Source organism: Notamacropus eugenii, chromosome 3 (genome assembly GCF_028372415.1).
Source record: "Notamacropus eugenii isolate mMacEug1 chromosome 3, mMacEug1.pri_v2, whole genome shotgun sequence".
In the NCBI taxonomy this organism is placed as follows: Eukaryota; Metazoa; Chordata; class Mammalia; order Diprotodontia; family Macropodidae; genus Notamacropus; species Notamacropus eugenii.
In genome coordinates, this window is record NC_092874.1 from 15,454,796 (window position 1) to 15,475,889 (window position 21,094).

General features: G+C 43.6%; 2 protein-coding genes across 5 annotated transcripts in view; one reads left to right on the forward strand and one right to left on the reverse strand.

The window, feature by feature from the left end:
- TRA2A (transformer 2 alpha homolog) overlaps positions 1-3,025 on the reverse strand; it is a 29,011-nt gene extending 25,986 nt beyond the window's left edge. Inside the window, exon 1 of one of the 4 annotated variants that reach the window (XM_072650930.1) lies at positions 2,792-3,025. In XM_072650930.1, the coding sequence (XP_072507031.1) occupies positions 2,792-2,827 (36 nt within the window). In that variant the 5' untranslated portion in view covers positions 2,828-3,025. The remainder of the gene's footprint in view (positions 1-2,791) is intronic. The other 3 variants (XM_072650932.1, XM_072650931.1, XM_072650933.1) reach the window with 3 other exon arrangements.
- Positions 3,026-3,382: 357 nt separating this feature from the next.
- The window catches only part of CCDC126 (coiled-coil domain containing 126), a 53,634-nt gene continuing 35,922 nt past the window's right edge, over positions 3,383-21,094 (forward strand). The window contains exon 1 of the mRNA XM_072650936.1: positions 3,383-4,190. The gene's annotated coding sequence lies outside the window, so the exon portion shown is untranslated. The remainder of the gene's footprint in view (positions 4,191-21,094) is intronic.

Consider the following 21,094-nt stretch of genomic DNA (forward strand, 5'->3'; position numbering starts at 1 on the left):
TTGTTACCATAAAAATACAATGCTTCTCCATTTTTTTACCCCTCAAAAGAAGATTTATTCCTTTGGTGTATGTGAATTATTGGTCATACCTAAAGCTACCACAATTGCCCTTTCAAAAAACATTATCCTCTTGTAATATTCAAGCTCAAATCTGATGCCACAAACTATACTACATTACACAGTATGACAAACCTCACAGCATGCCAATTTGTGATATGCCACTAAAAAAGGCCCTTCTGTTGTGAAAGGATGTGGATTTTACAGGAAGTGCTAGTGAAATGAAGTCTAATAAACAGAAAAATGGCCAAACCTAAAAACTTTCTGGTTTACTTTAACTTTACCTGTGATACCTCCCAAGCTCCTTTTACTTTTAGAGTAACCAGATTTCCTTTTTAAAGCTATCCTTTAAAGAATAGGAACAGGAACTGGATCTGTGGATTTCACTGGCCTAGAGAACTTTGGGGGAAACTCCCTCAACCAATAGTTTGGCAACTTAAGTCAAGAGAGTTGTGTTGTCCTAGAACACTGAGAGGTTCAGTGACTTGCCCAAGGTCAATTAAACCCAAGTCTTGCTAGCTTCCAGGTCAGCTCTCTAGCCACAATACCCCTGCTGTTGTCTCCCATAGAACAGAACAAAAGACCACTGCCTTATCGTGTTAACTACCAAAAACAATGCACTAAAAAAATCTATAAAGGTATATAATAATAGTTCACATTTATATGGCATTTTAAAGAGTTTGGGAGTTTTGCAAAGTACATAGAATCTCATTTGATCCTCACAACAAGCCTGTGGAGGGATAGCATGCAAAATCTGAGAAGAAAGGTAATTTTCTACTTATTGTTGTCACGTTAAAATTAGAGTTGTGTACAACTTATTGAAAGTGACAAAACAAATTTTCTTGTGATTACAGATAGCTGTAATACTGCAAGTGGAAAATCTCAAAAACAAAACAAAACAAAACTCTTTTTCATGTTAAATTTAACTTGTCAATGACTACTGGTATTTTTAAGCTAGCCTAAAGTAGGAGGGTACATATATAGTAACTCAAGTCTTCTCACTAAAGCCTAGAAATTATACCTCCAAATTACCTTACAGAGAGGAAGATTTCTCTTCCTGAGATTAACTATCAATGACCTTTCATTTTCCAATAGTAAAATGAAACATTCTGAGGGCTGGGTTTTGTTTTTTTTTAATTATAAAGTTTAAGAGGAGGGATGGTGGGAGGGTTTGAAGGAAGAGTGGGCATAAGGACCCATACCAAAAAATCCCAAACTTCTTTTAAAACAAAAGGAAGCTAACATATAACCTAACTATTCCCCCCAAAAAGATTTTATTTTATAATGAGTAATCAAATGTAAAAAAGCCTAGGTATTCCATACCTAGTATAGAATAAAATACAGATAAGCTATGCAAAACTGATAGTTACATGGTTTAAGTAAAAATTTTAAATGAAAAGTTCAAAAAGTAGAAGTCATTATTCTCTGGGTTTGGGTTGGTTTTTTTTTTTTTGTTCTAATGGGGCGGGTACTCCAATAACTTATCTAAGTTATTCTTATGCCAGGTTCCTTTAAAATTACATCTGTTCAGTTTTGTCAGAAATATTATTGCTAAAATACTTTCACATAGTTTCTCAAAGGAGTTAACATACTACCAAAACAAGCAGTCTCGGAATTTTTCACCTATGTATCATTAGTAGTTGGAATCATTTAACTAAAAAATGCTCCTTTAAATCTTCCTAAGACAAAAAAATAAAAACCACCCTCAAGTGACCTCCTGATTTGAGAAGTGTGGCCTGTAAGGGAAGGAGCCCTGGAAGCCTTGGCTTGGCATTCCAGCTGTCACCAGCCGTATGACCACACACAGGAAGTTACAGTCTCTAGACTCAGTTTCTTGTGCTCCCCACTTTGCTGGATTGTTGTGAGGAACACGCTCAGCAAACTGCCATACAAGTGAGTTATTATTATACGAGGTCTGGAGCTCCCTCGGACCAGCCAACCCCTGAGCTGTTTTCTCGCTTCCACGTGCGGAAGCCCCAGCACCTAAAGCAGGAACTGTGTTGCTTAGGGACGGTCCACGCTTCGCATTCTGCAGGGGGAGGGCCCCTCCGCCGCGCAGACAAGTGCGGGCTCACGACTCGGAGTTCCCTAACTCGGACCCTAAGGCGCCCTCGGATCCCCATGCCCGGCCTCTCTCGGGGACCCTGACTCCTTCCGGGGGTCTCCTCTCTGCCTTCCAGCCGCTACCCAGCTCTCGGGGTCCCCCCGCCCCGGGGCCCTCATCTCGGCCTTGCCAGCTTCCTCCCCAGGAGCGCGGGGGCGCACCCTGGCAGCCTGCGGGTCTCAGTGTCCCCTCCGCCAAGCCCCGGGAGGCTCCTCCTCGGCCAGGGTGGCCCGGCCGTGCCCGCAGCCTCCGGCCTCCGCCGCCCCCCGCGCCCCACGAGGTCAGCGGCCGTTCCGAGAGGAAGGGCGCGGGTGAGGGCCCGGGCCGGCAAGCAGGGGAGGGGGAGGAAGGGGCGGAAGGCACTCCCCCGCCCGGCCTTTCCCCCCTCCCCTGCTCGCCCGCCCCAGCCCCCCCGCCAGGCCTCGCCGGCCCAGAGGGCCTCGGGCAGCCTGGATCGGGCCTGGGGCCGGGCCTCCGCCGAGCCGCGGCCTCCCTTCTCTATCCCCCCCACCCCGGCTCGGCCCCCTCCCCCCAGGTGCCGCCCCGCCCCCGCCCCCGGTGCAGGCCGCGGCCTCGGCCTCGGCCTCCTCCGCCCGGGCGCCCGCCCGGCTCGCGCCGCTTTGTACTCACTCTGCCCTCGAAGTTGTTCTCCTCGACATCACTCATGTCGGCCGGGCTCTTTCCACCGAGGCTCCACGAGAGGCAAGGTTCGGCGCGGGGCCGCACCGGACCGGACCGAGGGCAGGGGGCGGCGGTAACGGCCGCTCCGCTCCCGCTGACTCCCAGGCTCGAGCAAAATGGCGACCGCCGCGCCGCCGCGGCCTCCTGCTAGCCTCACCGCGCGCGCCGAGGGGCGGGGCCGAGGGAGGGGCGGGGGCGGGGGCCCTGCACGTGGGGGCGGGGCCTGGCGTTCGGCGCCGCGAGGCCCCGCCTGGACACCGGTCCCCGCCCTAAAGGCGCATGCGCCCTGTGGACCCACCCCCGGAGGCGGCATTGTGCGGCCGACGGGGGCGGAGCGAATGAGGCGGGACTTGAGAGCGCTCCGGATAGGCCCCGCCCCCATCCCCGCCCGTAGCCGCCCACTGACTGCGCCGCTGGGGACCGGGGAAGGCGGAGTTCCTGCGCCCGGCTGTCCAAGGCCAGCCCTCCACCAGCCTCCCACACTCGGCCCTTCCCCTCCTCCTTAAAACGGGAAAGTCGGTCTAGCCTGAGCCCCGCTCACAGCAGGCGTTCGATCAACAAACCTCTCTCCCTCGAAGCCTTTCCCAGTGCCCCTGCACGCACTGGTGCCTTCGTGTTCGGGGTGATGGGATAGAGCCAGGTTCGGTAGCTCGCACTCTGCTGTCCGTGCCCCTTGCAGCGGGACGCGCTCTGCCTTCCTCCGCATCCCCAGGAGAGCTTGGTAAACAAGCCTGAGAAGGCAGAGAAAAGCCTTTCCCGGCCACATTGTCCTTCGGTCGTGTCTGACTCTCGGTGACCCGATTCGGGGCTTCCTTAAGCAAAGGTTCTGGAGTGGTTGGCCATCTCCTTCATCCAGCTCATTATTCAGATAAGGAAACTGAGGCACACAGGGTGACGTGACTTGCCCGGGGTCACCCAGCTACTAAGTGTCTGAAGCCAGATTTGAATTCATGAGACGTCTTGCTGCTTCCAGGCCCAGAGCTCAACCTATTGTGCCTCCTAGCTCTGGACAGAGATAAGCCTTAAAACTAAGAACTCGCTTGTAGAGCCCTCCCCTCCCAACAAACAGCGGGGGCTTCAGGTGGTCTGTGCTATCATCTCCATTTCGCAGAGGGGAGATTGAAGTCTAAAGATGCCAAAGCAAAGCCACTGTCCCTGGGTCACCTGGTTAGGAAGCATTGTTGATATAACGAATAGGTTCTGAAAAGTTTGGAGTTTGGAGGAACCTTAGTCTCATTTGGAGGCGAGTGGTGGGGAAAGAAGTTGAGTGATCTACCAAAGCGACAGAAATCGAATTGATTGGTTTCGTTATAAGACGGGTCTTCAAAATAGCAGCGTCTTTGAGAGCGTAAGTTATTCGAAGATCCCTGTCAAGGCTGACCACGAGCCCGGTTATTATGTATCTTGTTCGAGCTGAACCGGGGGTGGGGTAGGGGAGCGGAAGGAAAGTAATTGCATCTAAGTGCGTTTCTAACGAGACCTCTGGTTCCTGCACAGAAGCAGCTGTGCTACCCCCGTTTTCCCCTTTGAGAGCATCGGGACTTAGCTTCTCAGATTCCCCCCTCCCAGTTAGGGAGTAATGGGAAACAAGGGTGGAAAGGCTGACTGCGTAGGCAAGTCTTCTGAGTAGGTCTCCTTAAGCACTGGGGTGATTGGGAAATGTGAATCCCCAACCAATTAATTCAGAGGCGATGGGATGGAGGGGATAAAGTCTGAACTTCGATTCTTGGGGACCTTGGCTCAAATTTCTCCTCAGCCACTCCCCAGCCGTGTGCTGTGAGGCGAATCACTTCTCAGATCGTCTCGTGCTATATCTGTAAAACAGATAATAATGCTTTCATTAGGGGAATGCCTGGAAATGATGGTGGATAGACCTTACAGCTAATCCATAAAAACTCAAGGAATTTGTTTTTGTTTTAAATGGAGAGCTTTCTCCTTCAGAACCCAAGCCTACCAAGCAGATTGCATTTTAGGAAGTCAAGGGATTCTCTGCTGTTCTTGCTGAGAATGTCAAGGCCACATAGGGCACAAAGGTCCATGAATTTGATCTCTTAAATGCCAGTGGATGACTGATGGCCCAGGAGGGGGCAGGGGAAGGGGAGGGGAAGTCACAGCCGCAGCCACAGGAAAAAAATTCATTTAAGTTCCTTGAGCATATTAAGGTTTGCAAAATGATTTCCTCACTAAAACTGAGTCAGGCACTACAAAGGTCATTAGCTCCAATTCAGAGATGAGGAAACTGAGGCTCTGAGGGGTAGTGAGGGTCTGAGGAGGGATTTGTATCCAGGTCTCCTGACTCCAAGTTCCGGGCTTTATCACCAACACGGCAACAAAGTAATCATACTGCAATTCTTTCGTTGGAGGCAATTAGGTTAAGTGACTGGTCCAGGGTTACATAGTTCCGAAATGTCTGAGGCCACATTTGAACTCAGGTCCTCTGAACTCCAGTGCCGGTGCTCTATCTACTATACCACCTAGCTACTGGATCTTCCTTCCTTCCTCCCTTCATTCCCCTCACGGCTATCTGTCAAAATGTTCTTTAAAAAAAAAACAAAACAAAACAAAACAAAAAAACCTTCCGAATCCTGCAACAGATATAAGAAGCATTGCTGATATGTATAGATATAGATATAGATATGGGGGGGGGGAGAGAGGGAGGGAGAGAAGGAGAGCACTCTAACAATAAGCAAAGGTTAGGATAAAACATAGCCCAATTCCCTTATCATTTAATAAGCACTTAAGAGATAGAGCAGTGTGCTGCTAGCTGTTGGGGAGGGGAGATATCAAGTTTAGAGAAAAATCTGTATACGCCTGCCTGTGGGAGCTGAGAGGAGACCTAGACAAGGAAGGCTTCCTGATTAGGAAAAAAAATGGGACTTCCTAGGCCTTGGGATGCTAGCCAGAGAAAGGAGATTTCTTGGACAATGGAGAGTCCTTGAATCTGACCTTCTATCAGGAAAAGGGAATGTAATCCTCAAAAGCTCCAGTTTTCAGACTAGAAGCCAGGTGGTCAGGAGCAGTATTGTCCACAAACTCCCATGTCAGGCCTACGGATGTAGCCTTATAGCTCCCATAAGCTACTTGACCAAGATACCTGACCTTTCCGAAGTGACTCCTGCCTGCCCTTGGAAGTCTCTATTAAGGTTTCTAAATTGTGCTTGATAAAAGAAAGAAAAGCAGAAATGAGGATCCCTCTTTTCTTTGGCTATAAAAGTAAACAAAGGCAGTAGCCACGTGCTTCTGCCCCAAGGCAGCCATTAAAGGCTTCCACCTGGCCTTCTTTCTCCCCTAGAGCCAGAAGGATGAATAACCAGGCTGGAAGGTCAGTCAGCTCCTTTTAGATCATCACTCCCTAGGGGATGGAGAAGCAGGTTTTCCTTCAGAGGTCCCAGGTCAAACCAATGCAGAATGAGAAACTCTTGGAGCTGGAAACCCCACACTGGATGGCCCCTTGTCAGCAAGATTGAGGAGGAAATCCTTGGTCAAATATATGGGGAGGGATGGACTCAAAAAGCCAGCATGAGACTATTCCAGCTCCAATATTGTCTCATCCGAGTTAGTCCCGTGTCTGTCCAGAAGATGGTAAAGGGCTCATGGACAGGACCTGGTGGCCCAACTCAGTGCCCGGAACAGCGTGGATTCTTATTGAATGAATTAGGTTGTTGAATGTGTAACCTATGTGACCTGTGGATGGGGCTCACAGTGATGATCTAGGGCTTGGAAAATTGAAGAGCTGGGAAGGTCATCGACTTGTCAGAAACCATAAAAAAACCAAGACTAAACTCCTTGAAACCTGTCCCAGCCCTTCAATGGGCTCCGTTCTCTGTACTCCTCACCTATAACCCGCTTCTCAAGCTATTACATGTTAATTAATTTTTAAAATTTAAGACCATCAGCTACAACAGGTGAATGCCTCTTCCACCCCACTACAGACTAAAGATTAGCAACCTACCTTGTGTTCGATTTAAGTGGACTCTCAGGAACGAGGGCATTGCTGTGCCAAAGTAGCAAGGATATCTTTCTCTTGAGTGAGTTACATCAAGGTGTCTTAATGATATAAATCCCTGAAGGACAGAGGTTGTTTCTTCTCTCTCTCTCTCTTTTTTTCTGTTGTTCCTAGGCCTAGCAGGGTGCCAAGTACTTAGCAAGTACATCATAATAGTTTGTTAAATGGAACTGAATCGGTGATAACTGGCTTACAAACTACGAGTCACTTGGGGCAGTCAACAAACAGATAATATGGCCCAAGCCCCAAAAGGGAGCAATTCCCTGAGAGGTAGTAGCAGCCGTGACAAGACCTGGGGATGACCAAAACCTCGTGGCAGCAGCACCTGAAAACCTTGGTGATGATTTTCCCTCCATCTCCTACTCCCTTGGATGGGAGAGGGGCAGAGAACATCACTGTCAGCTCTTCTTGTGCCTGATTTAGTAACTTTGAAGGCAAGCTTATTTCAAAATTGCTTTTCAGAACGGTCTTTCTTTTTTAAACCACAGTCTCCTAATACTCACCCTCTAGTCCAGTAAAACTCTCTCTTCTAACAAAAACAGTTCAGTAAAATGGATCGTAGCAACTCTGACTCCAACTTTCCTGCCAAGCCAAGTAAAGGTCATGTTATTCTCCCCGTCTATTTTTCCCTTCAGGGTCCTCAGACCTTTGACTTCTTTGCCCTCCCTCCCCTTTTTTGTTTCCATTCTTCTTACTATAAATGTTTTTATTTTTTAGTCGTTTCAGTCAAGTCAGACTTGAAGACACCCCCCCCCCTTTTTTTTTCATTTTTCTCAGCCATCTTTCTATACTGGAATGGTTTGCCATTTCCTTCTCCAGCTCATTTTACAGATGAAAAACTGAGGCAAACAGGATTAAGTGACTTGCCCAGGATCACACAGCTAGTGCATGAGGCTGAATTTGACCTCTGGTCTTTCTGACTTCAGGCCTGGCACTCTATCCTGGTACCACCTAGCTTCTCGTTCTAAACTTAGCAAATACCAAATAAAAGGGAAAGGACTAAGTCAAACTGGGAATTGCTATCATGGAGAGCTTGCTTTCCTTTGAAAATATATTATAAATTCAACATGTAACTTTCAAAGTTGTCATGCTTGTCTGTGATTCTGTCTGATCTTTCAGCTTTTTTCTTATTTGGGTGGAGGAGAGGGGAAGTGGGGAGATAGGAAACCCAATTCTTATAATCTCTTCTATCTTTTGTCTTTACTTGGCCCAATTGAAAAAAGAAAGAAAAGGCTTGCTACAAATATACAGAGACAAACCAAACAAATTCCTTCATTGGCTATGCCCAAAAATATGTCTCACTCATCACCTCTCTGCCAGGAAGTGGGTAGCTTGCTTCATCAATCATGGTGAATCATTCCATTAATCAGTTCCCAAATCTTTCAGAGTTGAGTTTTCTCTCCTACATTGTAGTTATAGAAATTGTTTGGCTAGTTCTCCTCAGTTAACTCTGAATCAGCCCCTGCAAGTATTCTCAGGTTTCTTTGGAACCTTTCCTTTCATCATTTACAGAGAATTAATTTTCCATTAATTTTCCAATTTATATATCACTATACTCTCACTCATATCCCAATTGATGGGAACCCCTTTGGTTTCTAGTTTTTTTTCACTGCAAAAAGAACTATTATATTTTTATGTACCTGGATCTTTTTTCTCTTTCTTTTATAGTACATAGGCCTATTAGAGGTACCCTTGGGTCCATAGGTATGAATGACTTAATGATTTGGGGGGCACATCTGGTTCGAAATAACTTTCTAGAATAGTCTTGCTTCTTTCTTTTTAAAAATTCTTTAAAATCGCAGTCATTTAATACATACTCTTCCCCAGGTCCCATAAAACCCACTCTTCTAACAAAGAAAAACAGTTCAGCAAATTGGATTGTAGCACTGGTTGTGTCTGACAACATACAACGCATCTTAGACTATGTTCTCCACCTTTTCTACCTAGACAAATCAAGTTCATCTAATCATCTGTTCTCCAGGACTAAGATGAGTCACTACATTAATCTAAAACAAGGCGCCTTTTGCATTTGTTTACGTTGCTATATATTGTCTACCTTTCTCTTGGCTCAGATTTCTTCACTCTGCATCAGTTCATATAAGTCTTCCCAGGATTCTTAGAATTCCTCATATTTGTCATTCCTAGCAGCACAGCAATTTCCGGTTACATTCATGTGCCACACTCCCACTTCAAAACAGCTTAGTTTTCAGTTTTGCTAATATAAAAAGTGTGGGATGAATATTTTGGTTATCTACGGGACCTTTCTATCTTTGAATTCTTTGAGGAGCATATTTCCAACACCGAGATTATTTTTAGGTCACAGTGTGGTGACTTTGCTCTCTATCCTTTGCCATTGTGCTATCTGAAAAGAAGAGAACAAGGAATTTTGTTAATGACAGGCCTGAGATTCCAATCTTTCTATTTTCTGGTACTTTTGGAAGCTTTGCTCTTCTCCAGGCATTACTTCATCCCTGGCTGTCCCCCTCCAAGGCAAATTATCCCTTCTTTCACACTGAGTTAAAAAATAGAGGGAACACACCCCTTTCTTCCCACTTCCAGATCTTTCTTCTACCACCACCCACCCACGTCAGTTCAGCAAAGCTGTAGTGAGCTTCTACTGTAAACCAAAGCTCTTGGCTCAGACATCTCTTCTCCTTCAAGGCTCACTCCATAGGTCTACATCAGGTTGTGCAAATCTTTTTTTTTTTGCAGTGGTCTCTCTGGCTGCCAAATCTCTCTATTTCCTTTCCAAAGGAGTTCAGGAGAACTCACAATCTTCCTTTCCACTCCAACCCAGCTTGGTTTATTGCAAAACCCTCTTCGGTCGGTGTCCCTGCTTCATCTTTCTTCTCTCCAACCCATCCTGCACACAGCTGCCAAAGCAGCTTTGATCAGGTCCCTCAATAAACTTCAGCTGCTCCTTATTATGTCTAGGCTACAACAACAAACTCCTCTGTCCAGCACCAAAAGCCTTTGACAACCTGGTTCCAACCTCCCTTTTAAGTTCGGTTTTGCGTGACTCCCCTTCACCCATTCAACAGTCCTATCACAACGTCCTTTTGGCTCTTCGTCCCACAAGACATTTCCTCTCCTGCCTTTGTGCCTCTTCCACAGGCTTTCCCTCAAACCAAACCTCCCCCAGTCCCCTCCCATGTCTCCTAGAGTCCCTAGTTTCCTTCAGAGCTCAGTTCAGTCATCACATCCCACGTGAGTTTTTTTTTCTGATGCTCCAGCTGCCAATGGTTCCCAAACAGCCTTGTATTTATTTTGCCTGTACTTATCTGTGCATGTGTTGACTCATCCTGTAGAGTGTAATGTCCTGGAGAGCGGGGATGTTTTGTTTTTGTCTCTCTTCCCAATGCTGGCACAGAGTGGGCACTAAATGAGTGCTTGTTGATTCACTGAGGGATACTTGAGTGTAATATTATGCAGGCTGATGACTGGCTTTTGTGAACAGTATAAGGATGACAATTTGTCGAGGATGAGAATGTTGTTTTTCCTTTAGTGGGTAGGCTGGATTACCTCTGAGGTCCCTTTAAAACATGGTTCTCTGTGGTACAATCTCAAGAGCTGAATATTTTCAGCCTCAGGAAGCTGGGAACCAGTGTGCTAGGATGACTGAGGCTTCTGACTGGCATCAGTGTAGAGTGTGTCTGTTCCTAGATCTGATGAGATAAAGATGATTGAACCCAACACTTTCATAACCATGTATTTGTAAAGCTGTTTGCCATTTTTCAGAGCATTTTAAGATAATAATTGAAGCTATGAGAGAGGATAAAATGATCTCAGAGAAAGTATTGAGAGATGGAGAGCTGAAGGTGAACTTATGAGGCAGCTGGGGGAGGAAAAGACAATGAGGCCAGCCTGACAGTAACTATCCATTAAGCACCTAATAGGTGCCAGCTTTGTGCTAAGCACTGGAAATAGGCAAAGACAGGTTTAAAAAAAAAACAGTCCTTGATCTCAAGAAGCTCAAAATCTGTGGAAATAACAAGCAAACAGATATGTATAAACAAGCTGTATATAGGATCGATAGGAAATAATTAACCGAGGGAAGGTATTAAAATTAAGAAGGATTGGGAATGGCTTCTTGTATAAGGTTGGAGTTTAGCCAGGACTTGAAGGAAGCAAGGAGATGGAGATGAGGAGGGGGAGAGCATTCTAGGGATGGGGGAAACCAGAGGATATGAGAGATCGGGTGTCTTGTTCATTGAACATCGAGGATACCAGTGTCACTGGACCAAAGAACACTCCTCTGGGGTGTAAGACTGGAAAGATAAGAGGGTTCTAGATTTTGAACAACTTTGAATACCAAATAGAGGAGTTTGCATTTCATCCTGGAGGTAACCGCTGGAGTTTTTCAAGGATAGGGTTGACATGGTCTGACCTTCACTTTAAGGAAAACCACTTTGTCAGCTGAATAGAGGATGGATTGATGTGGGGAGAGCTCCAGCAGACAGACCCACCAGCAGACTATTGCAATAGTTCTGGCAGGAAGTGATGAGAGTCTGAACCAGAGTAGTGGCAGGATCAAGAACAGATAAGGGGAGCATATTAGAGAGACACTGCAAAAGTGAAATCCACAGGTCTTGACTATAGATTGGATAATGAGGGGGGAGAGGGGAGAGAAGAAAGGTTGTGAGTCTTAGAGGATGATTTTGCCCTCTACAATAATAGGAAGGTAGGAGGTTGGAAGGATGAGGAACAGATAATGAGTTTGTTTTTGAACTTCTTGAGTTTAAGATGTCTACTGGACATCCAGTTTGAGATGACTGAAAAGCAGATGGAAATTCAAGATTGGAGGCCAAGCAGAGGTTGAGGCAGAATAGGTCGATTTGAGAATTATCAGCATAGAGATGGTAATTAAATCCTTGGGAGCTGATGAGTTCAACAAATGAAGTAGTTTTGCTGTGGTGTCAAATAAAAAAGGTGGCCATTAAACTGAACGTAAGGCTCCCAGTGATTAGATATTGACTTAGTTTTGAAATCTTAACATTACCTATCTCTTATTGTATTTTTACTTACACTGTTAACTATTTCCTAATTACATTTTAATCTGTTTCAGGCCACAGCAATGACTGTGTCAGCTGGAGAAATGAAGACAAAGAAAGGGTAGTCAGAGAGGTGGGGAGAATACTTAATATTCTGGGCGAATGGCACAACGGACTTCATGTATTTACCCTAGCATATTTGTTTAATAAATATTTTAATACATCTGTTTACACTTCACTCACATGATCGCCTCCTGAACTCAGGCACTCAATGCCTCTCACATCCAGCCTCCCATCTTTTCCTCTTTCAAATTCAGCTCCCATGGTCAACAGATTAATCTTCCAAAGTTACAGGGCTGACCCTATGATTTCTCTACCCAAAAACTTCCTGTGGCTTCCTATTATAATTCCTAGAATATAAAATATAAACGCCCCAGTCTGGCATTCAGATTCCAGTCTAACTCTCCAGTTTTATTTTCAGTCCCTTCCGTTTTCACACTCTTCATTTCACCCAGATTGGCCTGCCTGTTGTTCCTGATCTGCATGTTTCATCTTTACCTCCATTTGTCCTTTCACTGTCTCATATCTGAGCAGCAGTTTTCCTTCGTGCTCATTTTTCAAAGTCTTTCTCTCCTTTAATAATGATCACTCCTGGAACTTGAGTTTTAACATTTGCACAGCACAGCTCTTCTACATTAGTTCATTTAAGTCTTTGAATAAACCTAGAGGGGGACAGTATGGTGTCAAGAGCTAACCTCTAAGATTTGGGTGCAAGTCCCACCTTTGGCACTTATTGGCTGTGGCATTCTGGGCAAGTCATTTAACTTCACAATGACAACTCTCTAAGATTAAGTTACAAAGAAGATACCAGCCTGCACTGGTTAAGGAATTTCCTTATCTGAGAATTTCCTATACCAATGAAAACAGATCCAGCCCCAGCTAACCTTAGAAGGTAGGTAGTTCATAGGTTAGTATCTCTATTTTCAACCTGGGAAACAAAGACGTCTAGAGACTATGTAATTATGTGACCAGTGAGTGTGAAAGGAGAATTTGAAACCAGGTTTTCTTGGCTCTAAGCCCATTTCTCTGTCTACAACTCTTTGACTTGAGACTGATTTCTTAAAGACTTAGCTTAAATGCTGGGATGTATGGGGTGTTGAAGAAGGACCAGCATCTCTGGTAACAGGGCTTGCAGAATCACTTTCAGGGCTGCTTACCCACCTTTGGTGTCCACCTGGCACTCAAGCTGTGGCTCTAAGAAACTGTAGCATGCACAGTTAACACACTCCCATAAAACTGGCAGGTGGGCTAAAGCAAGCTGATGGTAATGGACAGGCTTTAGAGCCGTTAGAGTCGGGGTGGGGGTATCTACCCCAAGCACGTGAAGACTCCTGGTAGAAAGGGCAGACAAGAACAATTTGTTCCTGAATGAAGGCATTTTAGCAGGCAGAGGTGAGAGGGAAGAGAGGCAGGGGTGAGAGAGGAAGGATGCTACCTTAATATTCTTGGTAGGTCATCTTCCTTCTCAGTGCCTACCCCTGGAGGGCAGGGGCTTTCAGAAGGATAGCTCTGGAAGGGACTTGAAGAGATCACATGGTCAGATCCCATCCTTAGACAGATGAAGAAACAAAGATTAAGCCCGAGGGAGGCTAGTTTAGTCAAAGCCACACACCTAGAGAGTGACGAGGTCTGGTCCTACTGCAGAAACCTGCCTCTGTTATGGTTTATTTTGTCCCTAATGCCTGGCCCACTGTCCTACTTATAACGTGTCAGTTCAGTCTTTATTGAATTCTAAAGCTGAATTGACATTTTTCCAAGCTGATAATCCCTGAAAGACATTCGTAATATATAAATAACAGTAGCTAGCCTTTCTATAGCACATGAGAGGTTGCAAAAAAACTTAGTAGTATTATGTCATTTCATCCTCACAGCCAACCTGGACAGGGCGGGGGGGGGGGGGGGAGGGGGAGGAAGAGGCTACTTACTACTATCCCCATTTTACAAATAAGAAAATGGAAGAATGGACACATAGTTAAAGTACCAGAGGTTATGTTTGAACCTGGGTCTTCCTGGCTCTGGGTCCACTATTCTGCACCACCTTGTGACCCACGTTTGTTTTAGAAACGTCCTTGAACTCAGGGTGGGCTCTGAGGTCTTTGGTCTTTATTATTAAAAAAAAATGAATGAATGAAAAAAGCTTTTTATTAAGTACTCCTGAGTGTGCAAAGCTCTGTTTCCATCAGTAGATTTCTGCTGCTTACAACAAACATGATCCACTGCAAGATATATAATGTCCTTGAGGACAGAAGCCTGTCTGTCTCAGTTTCCTCATTTCTAAAAGGGGGATGATAATAATTACATCTACCTCCCAGGGTTATTGTGAGGATGAAATGAGATATATTTGTAAAGCACTTTGCAAACCTTAAAGAATTGTAGACATGTTAGCCATTATAGCTATTTTTATAAATACTTGCTGAATCACTTAATACTGCTAATAATCATAGGCATTTTCACAGTTCTTTAAAAGTGTGCAAAACTTAGCTATTATCTCATTTGAATATGTTAAAGCTCACCAATTAAATTTTTCATTTGGAAAAAAAAAAGCAGCCTCAAACCTCGAACAACTGTCTCCCGTCCCACCATGCCCTGCTCTCCACTCTCAAAACTGGGGATAGAACCAGAGCATTTAGAGCTGCAGGGATGTCAAAGATTATATTTTTTATCCAAACCTCTCAATTGATAGCTCTTTAGCACAGTGTGGGTGTTGATTTCATCTGGCATTCGAAGTGGCATCTAGTTGATCTGCCTGTTTGTTTCTAAGAGGCTTCCTTTCTTTTACTTAAGGTGTACTAATCTTTGTTTCTTTTGCCAAATGATTGTTAATCCCATTACAAAGGGACAGAAGACTGCATAATGAGCCTTAACTAAGCTTTGGGCTATTGACATCCTAGGTCTCTATTATCCATTCTTCAGCTAGTAAGGACTACCTGGCTTTGTTATTCTTAAAATCAGAGAATTTAAGGCTAGTTAGGGACCTTAGGAATCTTCTGGTCTAAACTCATTTACAAACTACCAACCTGAGGTCCAGATAATTTGTGTGATAGTAGAATCCTAGGGTTGGAAGGGACTTCAGAGACCATTCTAGTCCAACCTTTACAGATGAGGAAACCGAGGCAGACTAAATTAAAACTGATTTAACCAGGGTCACAGAGCTAGTAAGTATATAAAGCTGGATTTGAACTCTGGTCTTCCTGACTCCAGGCCTGGTGCTTTGATAGCTCTGGCACCATCTAGTTACCTCTCACGTAATCTCTCAATCTCCTCATCTGTAAAATGAGAATGATGATGATGATAACATCCACTTTACGATGATTGTCGAGCAACTCAAACGAGATAGTGGCTGTACAGTTCTTTGTCAACATTTAAGACACATCAGCAGCTAGTTGGGGAAGTGGATGGCTTAGAATCAGGAAGGTTCATCTTCAAGAGTTCAAATCTGACCTTAGACCCTTACTAGCTGTGTGCAAGTCACTTCACCCTTATGGCCTCAGTTTCCTCATTTGTAAAATGAGTTGGAGAAGGAAATGACAAACCACACCAGTATTTTTGCCAAGAAAATCCCAGTTAGGGTCGCGAAACATCAGACATGACTGAAAAATAATTAAATAGCATTATGTGAGTTCTGATTCCCCAACTAGAGTGTAAGCAACTGAAGACATGAACCAGATAGTATATACCTCTTTGTATCCATTTCCCTGGGTGCAGGGAAGTTTTAGAAAGGACATATATAAGAGATGGAACCCAAGGCAGGTAACTACTAAAAAAGGAGGTAAGGTTAGAGGCCAGAGGGGACCAAGGCTATCCGTTATTATTAAAGGCAACAACAGCAAAAAAGGCTTTTTAAAAGGTGGAATAGTTCATATATTGGCAGACAGAATGAAGACCCTAAAAGAACTTGACAAATTAGCGTAGTGACCTGAAGCTAACAAATTGTAATTTAATAGGAGCAGATACAGGCAAAACTTACACTTTCTTTAAAAAAAAAAAAAAAAATTAAACTGGCCAAGCATGGAATGAGAGGAGAAATGGCTACAAAAGAATTCTTTTTAAAATGTTTTATTGATGATCTCTCTCTCTCCCTCTCCCTCCCCCCGCTCTCTTCTCTCTCTCTTCCCCCTTCCTCCCCACCCCCAAGCCCTGAAAGTAGTTCTTGTGAAAATGGAAGGGTTCAGGAAGATGAAAGCTTCATCTGAATCAGCATTGTGTTGTGGCTGCCAAAGAAGCAATTTGATCTTGGATTGCACTAATGGATGTATAATATCCATAGTGAGGGAGGCTAGTCTTCCATGTTTATTTTTACATAAGAAAAATCAAGCATCAAGCTTTTGGAAAAGAAGTCCAAGGTGTACTTTCAAGGGAGCTCATCTCTATGAACCACCAATATTGGACAGTTTCTTAAAGTCATGTAAAAGTGACCAAGGTTCAGAAAGCATAGATTTATATAGTTTAATATTTATTAAGTTACTGTTGGGTGGGTGTCCTGTGGCTTAGTAGAAAGAGCGCAAATCTGGAGTCAGAAAGTCTGCTTGCCTGTCTTACTTCAGACACTTAACTATGTGATCATGAGTAACTCATCATGTAGGAGCTCAGTTTCCACATCTGTCAAATGCTCATAATAAAAGTGTCACTACTTTTCTTTCAGGTTTGTTGTGAGAGAAATGTTTTGCAAACTTTAAAACCTTATATAATTGTGAATTATTATTTTGTCTGTAGTTTGTGGGATTTACAAAGTAGAACCCATCTACCTTTTCTACTTTTAAGTTGCTAAACCAGGTAGGGAGGCAGGTGGGAAAGACCACATAAACCTTATATTGATACTCACAAACATAAAACAGAGTTTGTAATGAGGCTGCATTGTGTTGTGGCTAGAGCAGTGGACCTAGATTCAGTCAGTTACTCAATAAGCGTTTATTAAGCACATTCCAGCCCCATTGTGCTCGATCAAACCCTGGGAATTCAAGAAAAGCAAAAGAGGACAGAGTGATGAATTTGAAGTCATGGAAACTTACTTTAAACATTCACTAGCTCTTTGGCCCCAGGTAAGTTGCTTAACTCCTGTGTGCCTTAGTTTCCTCCTTCGTAGAATGAAGGAGCTGAGAGGAAGCTGTACTGGGAAGATCGGAGAGGAAAGAGGCACCGAAGGAGGCGTTAAATGCTTTCTTTATGATTTTGATGCTTTCCTTGAAGTGCTGTGCAGGTGGTTTACTATGCTACAGAGGGGCTCTAAAATGAGCTAACTTCTCAGTTCCCATCTGCAACTCTCTGAGTTGTAGGCTCATGGACAGAGCCCTAAAACCACCAGAATCAATGTGCTTCCATGTCTGGACTAAAAAACAATTCAGCCCTACAGGACAGGAAAGGGAAAAAGAGATGATAGTGAATGCTAATAGTGACCATTTATAAGACACTTCAAGGTTTGCAAAGCAATTTACACATATTTGATCTTTGCAACACTAGAAGGGAGGTGCAGCTATGAACTCCATTTTACAGATGAGCAAACAGAGGCAGACAGAAGTTAAGTGATTTGCCCAGGGTCCTACAGCTGTCAAAGTGTCTGAGGTTGTATTTGAACTCATTCTTCCTGACATCTGATGCAAGACTGCACCACCTAGTGGCCTCAAAAGCAGAGCATTATTTTTATCATCCCACCCCTGACCTATACTGGCTATGTTTCTCTAAGCAAGTGCTGACCTCCGTGGGTAGAAAGTATTTCCTCACCTGGAATTCTTGGCTCAATAAAATCCTAGGTCTAGATGGTCCCTATTCCATTTGTGAAGAACAAATTAAAAACTATTCTTTATTCCTTTAAGCTCTTATAGTGAGTGCTTTAGGGTTCAAGTACAAAGTTCTGACCAGAAGAATACACTGAACTGTAGAAATAATCAGGAACTGTTAAAATCATACACAATGAATTAAAATGCTAAATACTTTCAAGAAGCTCCTAGATTATTAATCTTCCTAGATTAAAATTTCTTTTAAAAATAGTACATCTAAAATGGAAAGGGTGATTTAAAGGAAGTTACTACTTTGAAGAAATCCAAGGACAGTCAGGAAAAGGTAGATTTGATCATGATGGAAAATAAGACAAAGAGATGTAGTTTTCAAAGGACGAGGAGAACGGTTTATTTGTTGGAGTCCTCTGCACTGCTCAGTGGAGGATTTTCATGGAGTCACTGCAGTAACAAATAAAATAGCTCCTTCTTAGGATTCTAGCTCTATACCCAAAAGGGACCTTAGAGGTCATTTGATCCAACACTGTCATTTTATGGATGAGGAAACTGAGGCCCAGGGAGGTTAAGTGACTTGTCTTAGGTCATAAGTGGGGTAGGATTTGAATTCAGGTCCTGAGACTGAAAATTTGGAGGTACGTTGCTTCTCTGTATCCCTCATTTCCATTCTGACTTTTCTCCCTTCATTATCATGTCAGGACCAACAGGAATGCTACCTTTCTATTAAAGAACATTACATGCAGAGTAGAGATCTGGATTTCAATTCTGACCCCATTACTGACTAGCCTGATAGCTGTCATGCAAGATGCAGTGACTTTTACCCAGACCTTTATGTTTGTTGTTTTTCAATTGTGTCTGACTCTTCCTGACCCTGTTTGGGGTTTTCTTGGTAAAGATACTGCAGTGGTTTGCCATTTCCTTCTCCAGCTCATTTTACAGATGAGGAAACTGAGGCAAATGGGGTTAAGTGTAAGTCCAGGGTTACACAGATAGTAAATGTGGGAGCCAGATTTGAACTCATGGAGATGAGTCTACCTGACTGTAGTCCCCATAACTCTATTCACATGCCACCTAGCTGCCCTTTACTAAATGATAAGGCAAAAAAAATTATAACATTTACTCAGTAAAAAGCGAAAGTATAATACATGCACATCAGTTCAACTCAAAATCTTTCCCTCCAGTGCATACATGTCTGTGGGAGAGAGTGGGCACACATGAAAACCTAGAAGGGAGACACATGCATAGGGAAATTCCTATTTGTGGGGAGCTCATGATTGGGACAGTGGACTTTGATATTTTTGGTCTCTTTAGAGAATAATATGTATCATATCTCACCTACTGGTCTAAACCTCTTTTCTGCAATCTCTTCCTCTTTTGGTTTTCACAGATCCCTTGTTGGTCAAAATGACTTCTCTGTTATCTTGGGACCACTACCACAGGTGTCAAGGTCTTTTAGAATTTAACCATCCTTTGGTGCTAAGAAAGTGTTAAGCTATTTCTTTATTCTCTTTAGGCAGAGAACTGGCAGATTTCTCAGATGTGCAGAGCAGACCTGAGAGTTTCTCCCTCTCAGTCTGTAGATGGGCTTTTTTTTTTTTGTCATGGTTTTCAGGTAATTCCGTGCGTCTCAGATTTTTTCCCTCTCCATCTCTTTTCCATGTTATCTGTTTATACAGTGGCTTTTTTCTTCAGTCTTTTTTGGCTTTATTTTCAGTCAGCCAATAAACATTTATTAAATGCCTACTATGTGCCAGGCACTGTACTATAAATGCTGAGACTACAAAGGCAAAAAACAGTCCCTGCTCTCCAGGAGCTTGTAGTCTCATCTTTTCTCATGGGGAAAAACAATTTTGAGTAAGAAAAAATATATATAGGATAAAATGGAAGTAATAAAAGAAGGGTAGGTATTGGGATGAATGGCAATTGGGAGAAGCTTCTTGTAGAAGGTAGGAATTTTAATTGTACTTCAAAGGATGCTGGAAGGCAGAGATGAAGAGGGAGAGAATTCCAGGCATGGAAGTCAAAGAGTAAAAATATCTAGAGTCCAATGCCATTGGAATGCAGTTGAATAGGACAAAGAACAAATGTGGGGGTTGTTGCCACAATTAGATTATACTGGTATTATAACTATTCTATCTCTTCCCTAGGAACTTATAAACTTCCACATTTTTCATATGATTGTAAGGTTTTAGGGCTCCCTTGAAAGTATATTTTGTACTTGCGTTGTTAGAAATTGAAACCGTTTCTGGTATCCCTCTGCTTCTCTTAGGGGTTTATTTCATGATATGGACTTCTACTTATGCCCTAAGAGTTTGGTATGCCTCCTAAAAGGAACTTTATACTTGGAGTTGCCAAAGAGGAAGTCTTTTTCTCATTGAATCTGCAGCTTGAATAATTCAAGATGGTAGGAGAGCCAGGTCCTTCCTCCACATAGGCACTTGATCCCATAACCCCCTTTCCCTCCACAGCTTCTCCAGTAGACTGCATCAGCATTCATATTCCTGTTATCTTACATCTTCAGCCTCTCCCTGTTACCTGCTTCCTTTACTACAGAGTTCAAGCATGCTCGTCTCCTCCCTTCTTAAAAATCTTCACTAGACCCTATCATCTTCTCAAGGTATCTCCTCATAATTCTCCTTCTCTTTTCAACCAAACTCCTGGAGAAAGTTTCCTATGCTTAATTTCTCCATGTCTTCTCTGCTCACTACTCAACACTTTTCAGTCTAGCTTCCCACTGCATCAATGAACAGGGCCTTTGCCAGAAAGCTTGACTTTTACCTTCTCATTGAATTCACTGGACTTCTCAAAAGACTCTGGAGAAGAGAGTGAGGCTAAAGACTATGTAGCTCTGGCTCACTTAAATTCAATTCACACAGGTAAGTCAAGACAATATCATTTGTCCTCTTGGAGAAGAAAGGACCAACAAATGATCATCAGTCAACTGAGGCTGTTCCCTCCAAAATGATGGACGATGTCTTAATTGCTAAATCTGATGATCTTTTTCTCAGTTGCACTGTTCTTGCCTATCTGCTGCATTTGACACTGTTGACCACACTTTCCTGTCAGATTTGGCTGTCACCTGTGAGACTCCTCTTTCACCATTTCTTTTACTAGTTTATCATCTATATCTTATCCTTTAATTGTGGGTATTCCCCAGGGTTTGTGATCTTGGTAATCTCATCAGGTTTAATTGTCATCTTTGCAAGTATCTCCCACATTTAATTCTGGCACTTTTTGAACTTCAATCCCACATCATCATTTACCTATGAGACATTTAAAACTATATCCTGGAGACATCCTAAACTTATCAGTCTAAAGTGGAGCTTACTCATTTTCCCCCTAAACCTTTCCTATTTCCAATTCCTGTTGAAGTCACCAGCATCCTTCCAGGATCTGGAGCATCCTTGACTTTACACTGTCCTTCACCCTACATGTCCCATCAGTTGACAAATACCATGTTTCTACC